The 13,592-nt window shown below is 36.9% G+C and overlaps 1 protein-coding gene across 2 annotated transcripts in view; it reads right to left on the bottom strand.

Annotated features, from left to right (window-relative positions):
- Positions 1 to 2,151: 2,151 nt before the first annotated feature.
- Positions 2,152 to 13,592, bottom strand: part of LOC131065755 (uncharacterized) — a 57,308-nt gene continuing 45,867 nt past the window's right edge. The window contains exons 4-10 of one of the 2 annotated variants that reach the window (XM_058000387.2): positions 3,633 to 3,746; positions 3,418 to 3,473; positions 3,151 to 3,191; positions 2,992 to 3,048; positions 2,809 to 2,895; positions 2,495 to 2,608; positions 2,152 to 2,368 (exon numbers count right to left, since the gene is read on the bottom strand). In XM_058000387.2, coding sequence (XP_057856370.1) covers positions 2,306 to 2,368; positions 2,495 to 2,608; positions 2,809 to 2,895; positions 2,992 to 3,048; positions 3,151 to 3,191; positions 3,418 to 3,473; positions 3,633 to 3,746 — 532 coding nt within the window. In that variant the 3' untranslated portion in view covers positions 2,152 to 2,305. Of the gene's footprint in view, positions 2,369 to 2,494; positions 2,609 to 2,808; positions 2,896 to 2,991; positions 3,192 to 3,417; positions 3,474 to 3,632; positions 3,747 to 13,592 lie in introns of both variants that reach the window. The other variant, XM_058000386.2, reaches the window with a different exon arrangement.

The raw sequence follows: 13,592 nt of genomic DNA, 5'->3' as shown, positions 1-13,592 counted from the left end.
CTTGCTCCCTTTCTTCCTTTGTACCACTTTATTAGAGAAAGTCTCTCCGATAGAGCCTCCTTCTCCATTTAGTGCATCGTGTATCGGGGTAACATAAATTAGGACCTCCCGATAACCCAATGTCATCGCTATGAATACATCACCCCATTGGTTTTCGACAAGAGCTCCACCAATAACCCCATTGGGTATCGGGATAACATTTTTTCCTTGTTGCCGATAGTTTATGTTACTCCGATGACTCTAACTTCCTATCATATCATCGTCGTAACTCGCCCTGATGGATTTCCACTTAGTCGCACCTTTTCCCGCCGCTCACGCTTTTGGAAACACCGTCGGCATGAGTTACTTTGATCAACATACTCCGTTCTCCTTGTGTGATCTCATCGAGGTAACTTATGCCAATAAGCAAAAATTTCATTTTTTACAAAAAAAGCCCTTCTCCATGGATGCAACTTTTAATAACCATACTAAAAGATATCTCCCACGCCATTTACATCTCTGAACATGCTCTCAACCCTGCTCTATGCTGACCTTCCAAAAAGTGCTTCTGTAATGAAACTAATTTTGAAGATGAGGATTGCTAGAATGCCATCATACTCAACACTTCCCTTGAATATGCCCAAGTGATGCCTTTTCATGAAGACACTGCAACATATCACCTGCACATACAATCCAGCAATAAATGCTCTTCTAATGAAACTATATGCAAAAGCATCCATATATAGCACAAAAATATTTTGTAAAAATATGTGCTAACACGGACTTTAACCAAATCCTGGCAATGCAGTTCACACACCAATCCCCATGCGTTCAGAAATACTCTTCGCCAACTAGAACAAACATATTTTCAGAGGCTTATCTCTCAAGAAGGCACAAAGCGTGGGAGACGCTTTCGGAATTCAATTGCTCTACTTCCATGTCTCGCACGCCTACCCAATGATTTTAGTTGGGAGGACAATTTTTTGTTAATGATTAAGCCTCGGTACTCTGATTTCAACCCTTCTACTAAAATGTTTAATAAGATTCTAATTTGGGTTCAGCTCCCTGACCTCCCCCTTCATTTAAAGAATGATTCCCTTTTAGAAGAAGTTGGTAATGCCCTTGGAAATTTTTTGATGATGGATGATGAATCCTTTGATATTTTCCATTTCACCTTTGCACACATATTGGTTGATTTGGATGTTTCAAAAGGGTTGCCTGCTGAGATTTTACTTAAATCTTCTAAAAATTCTTGAGTCCAATCTTTGGACTATGAATGGGTTCCCTTCCGATGCAGAAGATGTTTGAAAACTAGTCATGCGACAATGCAATGTGGTTTTGAGAAAAATACAACATCAGCCACATGGTGGAAAGGCACTTCCAATCAACATTATACAGTTATTAAAAAATCTGAACAACCTAGGAGTTTTTTTGAGGTGGTTGCTATGGAATCTTAGGATCTTGGGGCATCCTCTTCGGATGTCACAAATGGTGGGGTTGTTGAAACTGTGCAAGAGTCTCCTGCTTAAACCCCTAATGTGAGAACGAGAGGGCCTCAGAATACTATTTCTGGTGATAGTGTTTCGGCTACTAATTTTGGTGGCCTTTTGGATAAGGCCAAGCCAGCAGGGAGGTACACAGATGATATTTCTGAGATTGTGGCTGCTGGCTTTCATTCACAGGATAATAGTGCACTAGTTTGGCATGATAAGGCGGCACAAGTGGAGGAGGGTTGGATTTCTGTCAAGGGCAAAAAGGCTAAGTTTTCCGAGCCTTCTTTTGGCATGACTCTCTGCTCCCGCAAAAGTAACTCTAAATGTAAATCTTGATGGTTCTTGTTCGGGGGCTGGCTGGCTGGCTGCAAGCTGTTCTTTTTGTAGCATTGTTTTGGGGTGGATGGTTGCATGCCGCTCTTTTAGTAGTCTTTTTCTTCTTGGTTGTTCGTACTTTCATATTCCTTATGTTTGGGCAACTTTCTGGTTGTGGGTTACAAATCCTTTCAAAATCTGTTTGTAAAGGGTTTCGGGTCCCTTCAAAACCTGTTTTTGCTTTAATAAAAAACAATAGGATTGCATTCAAATTTTAATAACGACTGAGGTTTTATACTGTAAAAATTTATAGTTAACTATTTGTAAATTAACTTTTAGATATAACTAAATAATGTTATTATATCATTGACATACATCAATGAATTAACATAAATAGTATTCAACATTAAATTATATGTAATATTCATACCCTTTAAACAGTCAATTGGGTCATTAAACAATAATGGTTGTGCAAAATTAAAAGGCAATGCTTAATTATTGGTCGATTTGAAATAAATTCATAGTACCAGTCCCATGCACAAAAGCTCCACCCGTAATAAAGCTGCTTCTACATATTTTCTCTGTAAGGAAAAAAAGGAAATAATCAGAAGATAAAAAATATAGTAGAGATCCAACTTCACTTAAATGATTACACCCTTAATTTCGAAGGAAAAGAAGAAAAACAAAATTTAGCAAGCCATCCACACCTCTTGATTTAAAGATTCTAATGCAGATGTCGAGGAGTCTTTCAATTGCTGTTGTTTGATGACATGTTGAGGATTTGCTCCCCAGGTCTTCTCGATCTCAAACTTTTCTCTTTCCTATAACAAGCATATTGTGAAATTGATGGAGATATATGGAGCTCAAAATTACCATGTAACTGGTGCTCTATATGTTAGGAAGAAAAATATGTAAAATGGGTCATTAGTGGAGCAAAATGAACATTAATTATAAGGTTATCTGCTAAACCCACATCAATTATTGCCAATGCAAAAAGTAGAAAATCTTTTAAAAAGTTTACCATCAATTCTTCCAATTGTTGGGACAGTACTTGTCTCAATGTTTCAAGTCTATAAAGCTCGAGACTCTGATTACCAGCATGATGAACCTGGAATTCAAGGATGGTATATAATTAATTGTAGAATTAAGTCAATAATCAATGCAATAGACCTTTCCTCTGATAAACATTTGTGCAAATACAAACCATAATGTCTAACATCCTCCCCATCCATGGAGGATCTGCACTGCATGTTTCGATAGCCTTCATCGCACAGTCATTCAAACAGTCAATGCCATTCAAGTACTTGTGAAGAAGCATAGAGCTCTCATTTATAGCTTCACTTGCTTTAGTTGGTAATTCTACCTGCTCCACACAATTTTCTTCAACCTGGCCAGCATTCTTGTCTGCAGTTACAGCATAGAAAACTTCAATCATACTGCATTGAAATCAAAATATAGCTTCACATTAGAAAATTCACAACACAAACGTTGTGGCTCTGCCATTTACCATTGCTTTAGAGTTTAAATCCGACCATTGCATAATATAAAACCAAATAATGTAAAAATGAAAATGTCAAATAAGGAAATTCATGGATCCATCAAATGTATAAGGATAAATGTTTTAGCTCACCAATCAAGCATAGATGTTGTTGCTCTAGAAAAAGCTTATTGAGTACCTCCATAAGTCTGCAACAAGAATAGAAACAAGGTATGCTAATTTCTCTAAATAGGATCTTCATAGAGATTATGGTTATGATTTTCAGGGTACTTATAACTTCAAAAATAGAGAATTATAACAAATAATATAATTCAAAGGAGCCATAGTTGATTAACTGAGGTACTTACTGGGGCAATGAAATTGTACTCCGACATGTTTCACTGAATTGCAAACCAGCATATAAATTGAGTGTGACATGTTGCAATTTTAGGCTAATATGGCCAGGCACATTTTTGCAGTCACTGAATGATTTTCCACCAAAAGAAATGAGAATGCCAAATAAAATATCAAAAACTTATAGATGCACGTAAGAAAGAAAAGATGACTTGTATAATGAAGCAATTATATACTGTCCTTAGCAAAGAAAATAATGGCATGCTATTTATCTCTAAGTGTAAAAATGAGACAAGAATGATTATAAATCAAAATCACTTTTGAAAACCACCAGAAATAGCACAGAAAATGCAAACAGGTCATGATTTTATGGGACTAATCATTAGGTTTTCAAGTGTAATGCTACCATGGGAAATATAATAACATACAAATTGGTGGACCCATAGTTTGAAAAAAATCTTTTGGGGAAAAAATTGGAAAACCAGAAGTACAAGATTTTTTTTAAAAATTGGATTTAAGAAAAAGCATATATTATTATAATTTATTATTATATTATGATACTATATTCAATAAAATAATAATTATTGTTATTCGTATTATTATTATCTTATAATATATTAATATAATAATATTTCAAATAAATTTGATTTATTATACTATAATATAATATAATAATATATTATTGTAGGGTTCTTCCCATAGTGTGTTGGTTAAGAGATGGTGTTGCTATTGTGGCTGCCATAGTTGAAACCCCACTAGGACATTGTGATTGCAGGCTTGTACCTTTGCTGATCCAATGTGCTTGCAGGTTTGAGCCTTAGCTTTGATAAATGGGGATGAAGTCCCCTGTTTGTGACCTCAACGATTCATAGCTTCGGGTCAAAAGTGTTTCACGTAGAGCCAGAGAGTGTGTCGTGCCAGCATCATCGGTCACGTTAAAAAGTTTACTAGGCACTTCTTTTAATAATATATATATTATTATATTATAATTACAATTTTATATTATAATCATTATACTATAATAATATAACATTTTAATGATTATATTAAATATCAAAGATTAAAAAATCAACAAAGAATGCTGGCAAAAATAGCAAGTAAAAATCATATCATATTGCCAAAAAACCTTACCAAAATTTGCAGATCCTGTCCCCTTCATTATTGAGGGCATTCAGCAGGAGGTGGAAGAGTCGGCTCAGTTTGGTTTGGTCCTGAAAATGAACTAGAACATCTAATTGACTAATTGATGAAATCACAAGCTACAAATGGAAGAGTCAGCTCAAGATTCGTTTAGGGTTTTTCACTGACCAAAGACAAGAAATCAATGACTGAAGTTTGAAATCAACCTAAAATCATTATGTTCAAATCTGCATATCGTCAAAATTAGTCAGGAAAATGGTCAATGTCGTTGCTCAACAATTTTATACAAAATTGTGATTTTTTGGGAGTAAAAATTGGGGTTCTAGAAGTCTCAATATTTTTGCTCACTTTTGCTTCTTTGAGCGCCAAGACTCGTGGAACTTGCAAGTCTGGGAGCTCGCAAAGTCAACTCGCCAAGGATCACGATTGAAGTCCTAACAAGTACTCGTCTAAGTCCTAGGCTCGAACTCTCAAGTTTGTTTGGGTGCACTAAACAGCAAAAATTGAGTTTTTTTTTTCCAATTTTGGATCAAACTCATCCATTTCAAGTCTGAACAGCAAAATAGCAAGGGAAGGAGCGGAGAAGGCAAGCATTTGGGCAGGAATAAAAGGGCATTGAACCAAAAAAAAATGGAAAAGAAGTCATAAATCTTGCCCTATAAATGCATTTTTTTCGTTTCTGCTTCATCTTTTCAATCATCCAAAAAATAAAAAATCGGGAGCATAGCTTCGAACCCCCTCTATCATTGTTTTTCACATCTAACACCTTGTTTATCATTGCTACCCCTCAAACCCATTAGGGTCTCCACTCCCAAACCCCCATTAGTTATTGTAATCTCTTGTCATATAAAAAATTTGATTACAATAAGGGGGTCTAGGAGTGGAATTATACAAATGAGGTTAAAGTTGTCAACTAATTTCTTATTTTTTTGTGCAATTCTATGGGGTTTTTTTTACGCGTCTGATTCCGAGTCAAAATGCTGGGCTTTTGAGTCAAGTCAAAGTTCGAGTTTTTGAACTATGGGTGGACCAAACTCAAAAAAAAAAAAAGCATATGGTTGCTTGGATAAAATTTTATGATGAGTGGCAAAATGGTCCTAAAATAGGCATTTTCTATACACAATTATATGTTTTTGTTAATCATAGTAATGAGACTCGCTCGGTATCACTACGACTCAACGAGTCTGAGACAAACCAGCCTAGCCAAGTCTTTCCCAAACTTGCCGAGTATAGAGACTCGCTAAGTCTTAGCAAGCCCAAGGCTAAGACTCAGCCATTTTAATTTAAAAAAGAAAACTCACAAAATTTGAATGTTTTTTAGTTTATGACATGCCCATCTAGGATTTAAAAAAAAATTATGAAAATGATTTGTGCCACAAAGGTTTGTGTTGTTTTGAAGGTCTTCATTTGTGCTTGGGGTGCTACCCTCAACCTTGCTTTGGTGTTGCCCTCAAACCCCCACCAAACTATAAGTCTAAGCAAGTAATAGGCCAATGATGAATCATGATCATAAAAATCTACAAAATACATATCCCTTGTTGCAAATCTCTGCATATTCACAGTCAAAGCCACAATCAAGGATTATCTTGTTTCATATATTGGACAACTTGTTTAGTACACAAGGACCGCCATAGGGAAAGTTGGCAAGCTACAGTCCTTGTAATAGTAAATACAAGTCATAGTTGGCAAGAAATGTCATTTTCATAATGCAAAAAGTATCAATCATGCCTTGCATAGACAATTCATAAAAGAAAACCATTTATTAGTATCCTAGCTAAACTCAATATAAAACATAAAAATTTATCTTTTTGCTTAACCACTCCTCTTTGTTAATGAGCTTGTCAATAAAACATGCAATATTGAAGGCTTCAAAAAAATTACTAATAAATTCCACTTGAATATACACACTGGTCATTGAAACACAAGCAAATAGCATGGCTAGATTGTCATCCAAAACCCATCTTAGACGCCAGTGCATGACATGTCATGATGTTGGGATAAGTGAATGCAACCTCCTTTGGGCCATAGTCTAATAATTTTAATATTGATATTTGTTTTGATGTCATGGATTTCATATTCCATGAGTTCTGTTTATAAATCTAAGTGTGTTATTTCCTTCACACAATTTGCATTTATATTTATGTGATTAAAGTATACTTATTTATGTGATCAAATTAGCTTCTATTTGATGATGTTATTGTGTCTTTAAGGTTTATTTATTAAAGGGTGCATGAAACAATTTTTAAATCCTTAAAAATCTCTAAATTTCTTGGGTTTTTCAATTTGTCGAGTCTTTGTGAGTCCGAGTTGAAAATCAGCTTGCCGAGCTTGCGCCGAGTCCGAGTCTCATAATTATGATTTAAATAGCAAAAGCTTACATTGGGGACGAATGTGAGGAAACAATGGCATGCATGGGCAAGATGCCAACTTTCTGATCTGGATCAAATCATTTTCAGTGGTAATGGCAATATCAAATAGATCTGGGAGAAAGTTCTCTGCTTTTGATAACCACCACAACAATCTTGGAATTTATTGCCTTAAAATAGTAAATGTATGCCATACCTAATGGAGGATCTACCTCTATAGGGAGCTGATAATGAATTCTAAAACCTATTCTTGAATATATATATATATATATATATATGAAGCTACCTCATTGTAGTAAGTTGCTCAGCTAACAAAGGTAGCATCTCCCTTTTCTTTGAATTTATTGATCAATGCTTGGTCTAACTAATCCCGATCGTTATTGATAATGGAGCCAAGGATTGGTAGCAGTCAAACACCTTGCCTTTGAATGAAGCGGCAAGAAGTCTATGTGCAATTCTTTCCTCCTGGATGTTGTGAACTGTGCAGCGATTCACAATATCATGCAAATTTTCCATAGGAGTGACTGAGTCTTCTTCTGTGAAGTGTGGAAGGGAGCACAATGCAGCATCTGGGATGGCTCCCCATACAACAAGTGGTATTGAACAAATAAACAGGCCTCTGGTATTCCATGCTAGAAAAATCCTTGGTGGTTGTTAATCGACCATTGGTGGATTAGCTTGTTGGGTTTTTAAGTTTGTGGCTTCTGTGTGGTTCAAGCTCTTCTTGAGATGAGCACAAAGGGTTGCACCAGGATATGTTGGTAAGCTCTAGTTGCAGATCTTGTGGTGCTTCTAGGGTCGTAGGTGTTATAGGTTTTCCTTAGTGTGAGTTTAATGAACAAAATTGCTAGGTGATAAAGAAGCTGAGTGGTGAAGGTCTCACCTAAACTTGGCATTATGTGGGTTTGAACTTTAGAACAAAGCTAAAGGTTCGAAAGGTTTGAGTTCAAGTCCCACTAGGCAGGCCAAACAAATTGTTGATTTGGTCTTTGTTCTTGGTCTAGATCAATGCGATTATGTGACCACCAACACTTGGAAAGACCCACTAATATGGGATGTCATATCCCCTTTTCAATTAAGTTGTCTGGAAGAACTATAGCCTATAAATATTTCCCTTAGGTAAGGGATAAAATTAGGAAAATAAGTTAATAATAACAATTTAAGAGGTCCAGTAACTATTTTTTATAATTTTGTAAAGGGATAACGTAAGTATTATTATTGTTCGCTAAACTGGGCTAAATGAAATATTTTATTTAAAAAGTGTTTTCAAACACCTTTGGAGATGATTTTGAGCAGAAAAAGAAAATTTGAAGTTGAGAAGGAAGAAAATAAAAGGAGGGTTGGAAAGGGGGAAAGGCATTCATTTTGTTATTGTTATCAAGCCCTTTTCACAGAGCTGTATTTTGTTCATCTCCACACCCAAAGATGAAAACCCTTTGGTGCAAAAATCTAAAGAACAGAAGCCCTCTCAGTTTTTAGTTGAGGTTGTTCCCTTTAGAAGTCAAATTTGTGCAGAAAGGTCACAATATTTCAATCTACAAGTGAGATTCACAGTGAGTTTATAGATTTATTTTAATTTATTCCAAAGCATTTCCAGAATATTATATTTCTCTTGATATTTTAGTGGTAAATATTTTACTATATTTTTGGTGGTTCTTGCCAGCTTCAATTTTTATGTTGTTATTTTGGTGTAATTTATTATATTTTATTCCAATGCAGTGAACTTTGGGCGGTTCTTCTCCACTTTGCATAGACAAGGCAAAACTAAAAGTTTCTTCATTCTGGCTAAGATTTAGCCAATACAAAGTTCACCTCGAGTTGAGGCTTTGTCTCCATAGGATTCACCTATAATGCCTTAAAGACCCTAATGTTACTTTGGAATTGAGCTCAATTATAATTCACCAAATCAAATGTGTCACCTAGGAAGATAGCTAAACCAATTGATAACTCTACACAACAAGGCACATACATTATGTTCTTTTTGCATATCTTTCTCGTGTGCCTGTTGTCACGAAGGTTGCATGTGCCAATCTTCTCCCCATTTCTGCACGTCTTAGGAACCATATTATTATTTAATGACTAAACCTCCAAACCTTTCCACTTTAGTCATTAACAAGGTATATCAAGTGAGCTTAATTAGAATTCACCAAATCAAACGTCTCATTTAGGAAGGCAGGCAAACCAATTGATAACTCTACAACAAGGCATATTCATTATGTTCTTTTTGCATAACATTCTTGGATACAAAGTTTTCCAGGGTTAGAGTTCTCTTGATGGCTGCTTACAAGATAGTCAATTGAATGCTTTCATCCAACCTTTGAGAGGTTTATTCAAACCCTACATAAAAAGAAGAGAAAGCCTCCTTGCAAAGACAACCAAAATGATCGCTAATAAATCTCTAGAATTTATTCTTGGGTACATAGGTTTCCAAGGTTATGTTGGATATTCCATCATGTTACCCGTATGGTTTGTTTTGCTGTTTGTTTGTTTTAAGTCTGTTATAGTTTGATAGCAAATTTAGGAATTTGTTATTAATTTGTTGAACCCAATTCTATTGGAAAATATGCCAGTTTTATCCAATCTTATTGTATAAATATATGATTCATAATACAAGAAGGTAATTTGAGCTTAGCGCTTCTGTTATGGTATCAGAGCTACATCGTTCTCTGTGCCAATTCATTAGTGATAATGAGCTAAAATCGATTCAGTCCTATTTTTGGCGAAAGGCCATATATTGTGCCATCAGATTAGGAAAGGATTTGCCATTTAAAATTCTGACCAGTTTATGGTCTCTGTTTCGGCAGGGGGTCTAAAGATTTGTTTCAGACGGGGTGTGTTTATCGCTTTGTCAAAACTCTGTGCTACAAATATCAGTCCATGGTCTACGATTTTCCAGTGCCCGTATTTCTTCCACAGATCTGCATAAGTTGTTTGTAGAGGGTGGATGTGATTGGGCTCGATATCATTCCTTGGCTCCTTCACTTTGGCGTATTTTTCCAAATAGATAGTGTTTTTGGCAATTTGATTTGCCATCCTTATTCTGGTTTTGTGCAGGCGATCTCTCATTAATCAGCTAATATTCATAAGAGATCATGTGGCTCTGCTAATTTGTACCTGACTCATGCGATTGAATTATCCAGTCACTGTGACATATTCTATTTGACTTAGGTGTGGTCTTCGATCTGCAAAGAGTCACATTGTGTATTAGCATGAGGTGTATACACACAATGTGTATCTGTGTTGGAAGGTGAGCATTGTTGTGGCATATTAAGGATATTTATGGTTGGTCTTTGACTGCACTCCATGGCTTTGCGAGTTGCATTCGCCTGCATTGAGTTTAAACGAAGGTGTATTACTCAGGCCGTCCATCCTCATTGCCGATCTGATATTGGCAAATCAAGTTCATTCATTTGTGGCAGTGGCATCTCATTAGTATAGCATAGTGCTGTCCTGTGGGTACCCTTGTTCCTTATTGATCAGGTGCTCTATAACATTTTCAGTTCTTCACTGCCTGTGGTGCCATTTTTCTCTTTTGTGGCAATATTATTGGTGCCTTCACGCAGGATTGAACTGCGGACCTTCACAGGTGTTAATTTATAAGGCGTGTTACGTTGGTGCCTCTTCTATGCACAGGTCACCCATATTTGCACAGCACGTATTCTTTATTCATCGACCTGTGTTGAGATCAGAGGCGTGAGATCAGTTGACTGGGCAAACCTTGCCTGGTTTTGGCAGGGCTGATGAGAGCCGATGTGGTATTACAGTCCTTAACACAGCGAACCAGAGCCTCCCTCACCATGGCAGAGACAGCGGCATTTCATTACAACTGTGATGAATGGAGCCATATTTTTGTCGAGTTTGTTGAAGATGAACCATTTTGTTGTTGTTGCAGTCCAACAAAATGGAGAAGGTGTCAGCAAATATAAAGAGATTTTTGTCAGTGAGTCTATAATAGTGTGGGAATTTGAGTTGTGTAATGTCCTTTAAAGAGAAAAGGATAGTAGTCTTTATTGGTTGTAGTTTTACTTTGAAATACGTAGTGCTTTTCTTTGAAGTTATTACTTGTCATTCATTTATGTAAACATGTCATAGCCTCAAATTGTTTTAAATCTAGACTAGGAGAGATTCATAATGGGTTATTCTAATGTTGAGGGGTGTTCTTTCTCAACTTCACTGATTCCTATATTATCCTCCTTTCTGTAGCATATAGTTGATATGAGTGACAAGAAATAGAATCAGAAAAACATTTATTTTTGTTCAAAATATAGCCAGTAGTTCTCCTAAATTTCTTCTCCCAGATTCTCAGTTGTGGCACGGAAATAACTATTCTGCATGGAAGACCAAACTCAAAACTCAACTCAAGTTTGAAGAAGTTTGGGATGTGGTCAGTGACACCACAACAAGACATAAAACGAATGCTAATGAGCAAAAGAAGTTTGATCACACCAATAGAAAGGCAAAGTTCATCATTTTGTTCAGTGTGCCTGATGATGTTCAACCCTTTATTCACAACTTGTCCACAGCCAAAGATGCATGGGACAAGCTAAAGACGGTGTATGAGGCGAAGAATCAGAATCGGATCTTGAATTTGCAAAGTCAGCTGCATGGCCTGAAGATGAAGAATGGAGAACAGTTGGGATCTTTTCTCAAATGAAGAACAGTTAGAATCCTTTCTCAAAAATGAAAAGATTGTTGCAATTGCAACTGAAATTGGAAAAATGTTTAGGCTTGATACAATTGCTAATCATCAAGCCTTGGTGACTAAGGATGGTGATCTAGCTATGTTATGGTATCGCAGATTTGATCATTTGAGCACTAGTTACTTGCTAACACTAAGTAAGAAAAGCATGGTAAAAAGGCTTCCCTCACTTGAGAAGTCAAGTGCTATTTGTTCTAGTTGTATTGCTGAAAAACAACATTGTGCACCCTTCTATCCTAGTGAGCATCGTGCAAGTCATCCATTGCAATTGGTGCATACTGATCTGTGTGGTCCTATTGTCACAAAAGCTTGCACCCTTGCTAAGCTATCAACTAAGCAACTTTGTGAAACATGGAAACAACCCCAAAGTGCGGGGCCTTGAACAAGGGGGTTGAATCTCCGGAGAAGTCCAGCTTCCTTCTCAATCCAAGTGCAGGTGTTGAACTAACTCAACACTCCAAATTCTAAAATGAAAAGGGAAGTGATGCACCAAGATAAGAGATGCTTCTCTTCCCACCCAAAAATGACACAAAGAATCAATCAAAATACCCAGGAGATGCACAAACTTCAGTTGCATGAATGACCCCGAAAGCATGTATGGAGGTTAGAATTTGTTGAATGTCAAAGGGCAGAAGGTTTCCCACAAGTCACACTCAGAAACGAGTTAACACAACATATATGTAAGAGAAAGCCACAAAACATGCACTTACAATTAAGGTAAGAAAACATACACAACATGCAGAAGTTGAAGGCAAGAATGATAATTTCAATTCATTCTAAGGCCAATGGCCAAACTTACAGTTGAAGAAATGCAAGAAAAATACAAGTCTTCAAGAAAAGTGAAAGAGCAAAGAATAGCTCAAACCAGCAGGGAGAGAACCCTTTACAATGAGGCTTAACAACCTATATATAGCAAACCGGTCGCAAAGGAGAGACCAATGGTCAAGAAGAGGAAGCTTGACCTCAGCGTGCACAAAGGAATGTGCACAGACTTGACATGGTGTGCGTGCAAGCAACCTGGCCATACCCTGACAAGACAATCCCAAGAAGAAAAATACTTCTAGAAGCTGGATTGTCTGACATTCCAAAGTCAAGGGCAGGAAGACCTAACATGAAGGCCTTCAAGTAACCATAAATAAGCATGGCCTTGGACTCCACTCGATGGCAATCCTAAAAAAAGCATTAAATGCGCCCCTATAGCTCCATGAATGAAAGTAGACAAGTCGCAAGGGTTGGTGGAGTATTAAGAGCCTTGAGTGTTGATCATGCCATCTGGAAATGTAGATGTCAATGGAGGTCGGACATCCGGCCCTGCTGCAAGGGGAGAGGAAACAAGAACCTCGACATTCCGAAATTCCGGGTTCAAGGAAGGAAAAAGGCTTGAGAGCTAGGAATTTCAGAATTTCAGGATTTCAAGTTCAAGACAGGGAAAAAGGCTTGAGAACTAGAAATTTCGGGATTTCGGGTTCAAGGAAGGGAAAAAAGCTTGAAAACTGGGAATTTCGAGATTTTGGGTTCAAGGAAGGGAAAAAGGCTTGAGAACTGGGAATTTCGGGATTTCGAGATTTCAAATTCAAGGAAGGGAAAAAGGCTTGAGAACTAAGAATTTCGGGATTCCGGGTTCAAGGAAGGGAAAAAGGCTTGAGAACTGGGAATTTCGAGATGCTGGGATTCTGAGTTCAAGTAAGGGAAAAAGGATTGAGAACTAGGAATCTCGGGATTCCGGGCTCAAGGGAAAAAGACTTGAGAACTTCCACCTTCTAACAAGA

The sequence above is a fragment of the Cryptomeria japonica genome, chromosome 7 (assembly GCF_030272615.1).
Source record: "Cryptomeria japonica chromosome 7, Sugi_1.0, whole genome shotgun sequence".
In the NCBI taxonomy this organism is placed as follows: domain Eukaryota; kingdom Viridiplantae; phylum Streptophyta; class Pinopsida; order Cupressales; family Cupressaceae; genus Cryptomeria; species Cryptomeria japonica.
Note: the sequence above shows the minus strand (reverse complement) of the source record. Positions and strands in the feature narration are given on the sequence as shown.